The 4,634-nt window shown below is 32.1% G+C and overlaps 1 protein-coding gene across 1 annotated transcript; it reads left to right on the top strand.

The window, feature by feature from the left end:
- The first annotated feature begins 1,375 nt into the window (after nucleotides 1–1,375).
- Nucleotides 1,376–2,857, top strand: LOC108806678 (calcium uniporter protein 5, mitochondrial). The gene is made up of 3 exons (XM_018578848.2): nucleotides 1,376–1,489; nucleotides 1,625–2,049; nucleotides 2,173–2,857. The coding sequence occupies exons 1-3, from the start codon at nucleotides 1,393–1,395 to the stop codon at nucleotides 2,680–2,682; spliced, it is 1,032 nt and encodes a 343-aa protein (XP_018434350.1). The 5' UTR covers nucleotides 1,376–1,392; the 3' UTR covers nucleotides 2,683–2,857.
- Nucleotides 2,858–4,634: the final 1,777 nt, after the last annotated feature.

Below are 4,634 nucleotides of genomic sequence, written 5' to 3' on the forward strand. Positions count from 1 at the left end.
TAAATGATGTAAAGTAATCTTTTTTTGTAGTCCATATTACTAAGTATGTTTCTTCTGAAACCAACAAAACCATGGGATAAGCTATATCAACAGAAAATGTACATGCATTATCACATAGACAATACATGTTTAGATGTTTAGTTATCTTTTCGTTGTGTGGCAAGAACAAAATCTACTCCATATTAAAAACATAAATAAGAGTGAAGTTTTGTCCCAATCCTATCAGCTTCATTATTGTCTTGCTCACCCCCACATTTGTTTATGTCAGGTAGCTACATTAGCTCTTTCTAAACAATTTTTGTGGAGACTGAAGAGTCATCTTCGAATAGTTTCACGGCTGTGTTGCATGGCTTTAGTAGAAAGGCAAATGCCCCAGACCCCCCACTTCACACATAAAATTTGGGATCCCAAATTAATTATGTTAGTCTTTTTCTCTTTAGCTTTTTATAATATTTTATATTTTATCATTTACTCTTCTCTATATATGTTTTTCATATTATTTTATCAAATAATTTTCTTAATTCATTTGGTATTATATATTATGCATTGTTGAAACTTTTTTGTAACTCTGTATCTAAAATATACTCCCTCCGTTTCATAATAGTTGATGTTTTAGAAGGATAATTTTGTTTCAAATTAGACGAAGTTTTGAGATTTCAAGGTTACTTTAACTTTATTGGAAACTGTTCAACCAATTAGGTTTTACATTCTTTTTGGTTATTGGTTAATTGATTTTAAAATTATATCTTTAAAATATTTTTTATTAAAAAAATATAGTTTTCTTAATCTTTGTGCACTAGAGTAAAACATCAAGTATTATGAAACGGAGGGAGTATATTTTAACTAATATAGATACGAATTTTTGGGTCACAATACAACAAATACACATAAAGAATCTTAATGAATACTTTTTTATATCAAATCCCTTTTAGTTTTTCTCAACTGTGTTGACTTCACATTTAAATCATATTTATAAATAAAATATTTCCAAAAAATATTTCCAAAAAATTTCCATAATGCTGAATATGTACTTTATAAAAATATTTCCATAATGCTGAATATATACTTTATAAAGGCCCCAGTTTTGAAATTGCCTTAAGCCCCACAAAGTGTAGGGCACGGCACTGTGTGTTGCTATTCTTCGTCTTTCTCCAAAACGGGTCGTATTTAAAAACTTGAGAAATGTTACATTTTTTTATCTTTTACCTTTTCTTACAAATTAAGAAATTTTACATTGCTCTCTTCTCTATGTACGACAAAACACAAGAGGACAACTAACAATTGATCGTGAGGAAAGGAAAACCAAGCTCAACCGAGAAAATTTATTCGGTATAGATAAAACCGAACCGGATCATATTTCCTTTTCTTGGATTTTAGGACGGCCAGCCCTAAATGCCTCCTCAAACGTCTCTCCTTACAAATGGATTTAGGGATATCGAAAAGCCACGGCTAGTCAACAATGTCGACCAAACTTTTCTAATTCCAGAAAGTAACACAAAGCTTCTTCCTCTTCTTTATTCTTTTTTCATATAAATGCATTACTATTTTTGACCCCTCCACGTTCTTGGTGGAGCGCGCATTACACACTGCGTCAGAATCGAATCTCACGCGTCTTTTCTTTTAGCTTTTAGTTCTTCGAGCCCACAAGAATCCCATATCCGATTCGTGGGTCCATCCTCACAGATGTGGTCGGTGGTGGGTGGTTTGAGGCGTACGGCGTTTTCCGCCGTGAGTAAAGGTTCTCCGACAAGGTCATTGCTCGGCGGTGGTTACAGATGTCTGACCGTCGAACCAACAACGGAGAAGGGGGAGGAGATAACAGTAACGGAAGCGAAGAAGCTAATGAGGTTAGTGAATGTTGATGAGATGAAGAAGAAGCTCGGTTGTATGGGGAATGAAGAAACTGTCTCTTACACTAAACTCATTGAAGCATCTCAAGGTTTAGGTATCGCTAGATCTCTCCACGAAGCTCACGCCTTCGCTCGTATTCTCGATGACGCCGGTGTGATTTTAATTTTCCGTGATAAAGTCTATCTTCATCCTCATAAGGTCTGCAATCTCATGTTTGTCTGAAAAAAAGGAAAAAAAAAACTAATGTTTTGTCTGAAAAAAAGGAAAAAAAAAACTAATGTTTGTCTGAAATTGATTTTTGTCTTGTGGGTTTTGTTATAGGTGGTGGAGTTGATTAGAAAGGCAGTGCCTTTAGGTTTAAATCTAGAGGATGATCCAGCTAAAGTCGAGTTCGATAAGCTTAGGAGAATGAAGGAAGAGATTGATGTGTTAGCGCATAAGCAAGTGAGGAAGATTCTGTGGTGTGGTCTTGGTTACTCTATGGTTCAGATCGGACTGTTTTTCAGGCTAACTTTCTGGGAGTTTTCATGGGATGTGATGGAACCCATTACGTTTTTCACTACAGCGACTGGGATTATTGTTGGTTATGCTTATTTCTTGATGACTTCGAGGGACCCAACTTATCAAGATTTCATGAAGAGGTTGTTTCTTTCTAGGCAGAGGAAGTTGCTCAAGAGTCGCAACTTCGATGTTGAGAGGTTTAAGGAACTTGAGAAGAAGTCGTCTTGCTCTTCTTCTTCCCATCACTCGTGCCACGCCAACGCATCGATTCGGAAATGTGTTGGGGTTGATCTTGATTTAGAGGATTCTTTGCATAGTCGCAGGGACTGATTCATTCGGTTTCTGGTTTTCTAACCATTATTCACTTTTGATTCTATATACTTGAACCAATGTCACTGGAGGTTCTTCTTCATGTTTAATTCTTTTGGTGTTCGCAGAAAAAGGATCCAAATGATGTTTTACTTTTGCAAGTAGTCAATCGAGATGGATAAAGAAACTTAATTCTTTTGATGAATCCTAAAATTTACTCAGAAATATGGTTTACGGATTTTACCAAAAAAAAATATGGTTTACAGATAAAGAGACATTCTCTTTTTTCTTTTTAAAAAAGTAAGATCTTAAGAGTTGTATAATGCTAATTTTCAAACTTTATTATACATTATAGTTATTATAGTTATATTCTTTGTTCATTTTTTTCATATTTGGATTCATATCTAAAGATCTATGACGTAAGACGCAATACGAGACATGAAAAACTAAAAAAAAGATTTTATTACATTAATTGATTTTTATTTAATTAGTGAAAATATGAAAATTTTATTAAAATTTTATTTATTTCATATCACCAAAAGTTGAAAAGGAAAAGAGGGATTTGAACCCTTGGTACGATTAACTTGCATAGTATTGAACTTGAATATGGTAATTCATTAGAAATTCTTAGATCTTTAGCCGACATGACGGAACTATTTTCCAAAGTAAATCTTTGTCCATCTAAAGAAAAATAATTTTTTTTTATTTAGTATTAGACCGTCTATAATAGTTATCTCTATTTTATTATCAGTAATTCTCTTTAGCAATCAATTTGTTTTAGCGAATAACAAATAAGATCAAAAGAAAAAGATTAAGTTATAATTAACTATGAAAAATAGATGTTTTATTGGTGATTATAGTGATGAATACAAGGGGTGCTTGACAGTAATGAAGATTGTATATAATGAGATTATAGTTTAGGTGTTGGGAATTTGGTTCCTCTTATATTTGGCTTCTTTTTCTTTTTATGTAGGCATTTACGACGAATCGAACGGTAACGTGATCTCTGGCGTGTATTAAAGGATTTTAATAATGGGTTTTAGACTATCTCCAGTGATTGAGAGAATACTATTAATAAACTCGTTTTTTTTCCTCAACATAATGTATTATTTGGAGATGTTTTCTTTTATTTTTTGATGTTTTCCTCAAAATGAATAATATTTCTAATATATAAATAGTTCTTAAACTTTTATATAGTTTTGTTTTATATCTAAAAGGATTCAATAATTATATTTTATAGAAATTATTAAAAATTTGATAATGTAATTGTATTTTTTAGAAACTAAATTTATTTATATAATGAAAACTTAATTAAAATATAATTATATTTGGGTAAAATTTGTAAATTTCATAAAAGTAATAATTTTTTGGAATGTAATAAGTAACAAAAATATAGTATATTTAAAATATTATTTTTGAAAGGAAAAATGAAGGAAACCATAGAAACAAAATACAAACTCATTTTGAGCTTATTTCATTCTCAAGAGAAAAATGAGGTAAAATATTATAGATGCGTTTAATGCTCTCGGTTTCTTTACGTTTTCGAATTCGTTCAAAAACTATTATGCTCATGATGTGGACTTTGACTTTTATGGGTTATATTCTTTTTGAACCTCTACGATGGTCAAATTTGGGTTTTACCGTTTTTGGGTCAGAATCTCAGACCAGATCCGGAGCAGGGTGAAACTGGGCTCAAATAATCTTAAGAATCGTTTAGTTGAAAGACTTTTGGCCAGCTCAGAAATAATTGCAATCTCTCTGCAACATTCTGCGGTTTTTTGATCTCTGAAAAACCAAAATGTATTTTACCTTTTCAAGATCTTGATTTGGTCAAATGCGACTAACTAGCCTGTTAAATATCCTTCTTAGTCCGGTAATTTTATGCGCTTTTCATAATTAAGAAAAACATTTGGTAACTAATGCGCTCTCCCTCTCACGTCACTCTCATTCGCATATACGTTTCCAAATAAACC

Source organism: Raphanus sativus, chromosome 6, assembly GCF_000801105.2.
Source record: "Raphanus sativus cultivar WK10039 chromosome 6, ASM80110v3, whole genome shotgun sequence".
NCBI classification, from domain to species: Eukaryota; Viridiplantae; Streptophyta; class Magnoliopsida; order Brassicales; family Brassicaceae; genus Raphanus; species Raphanus sativus.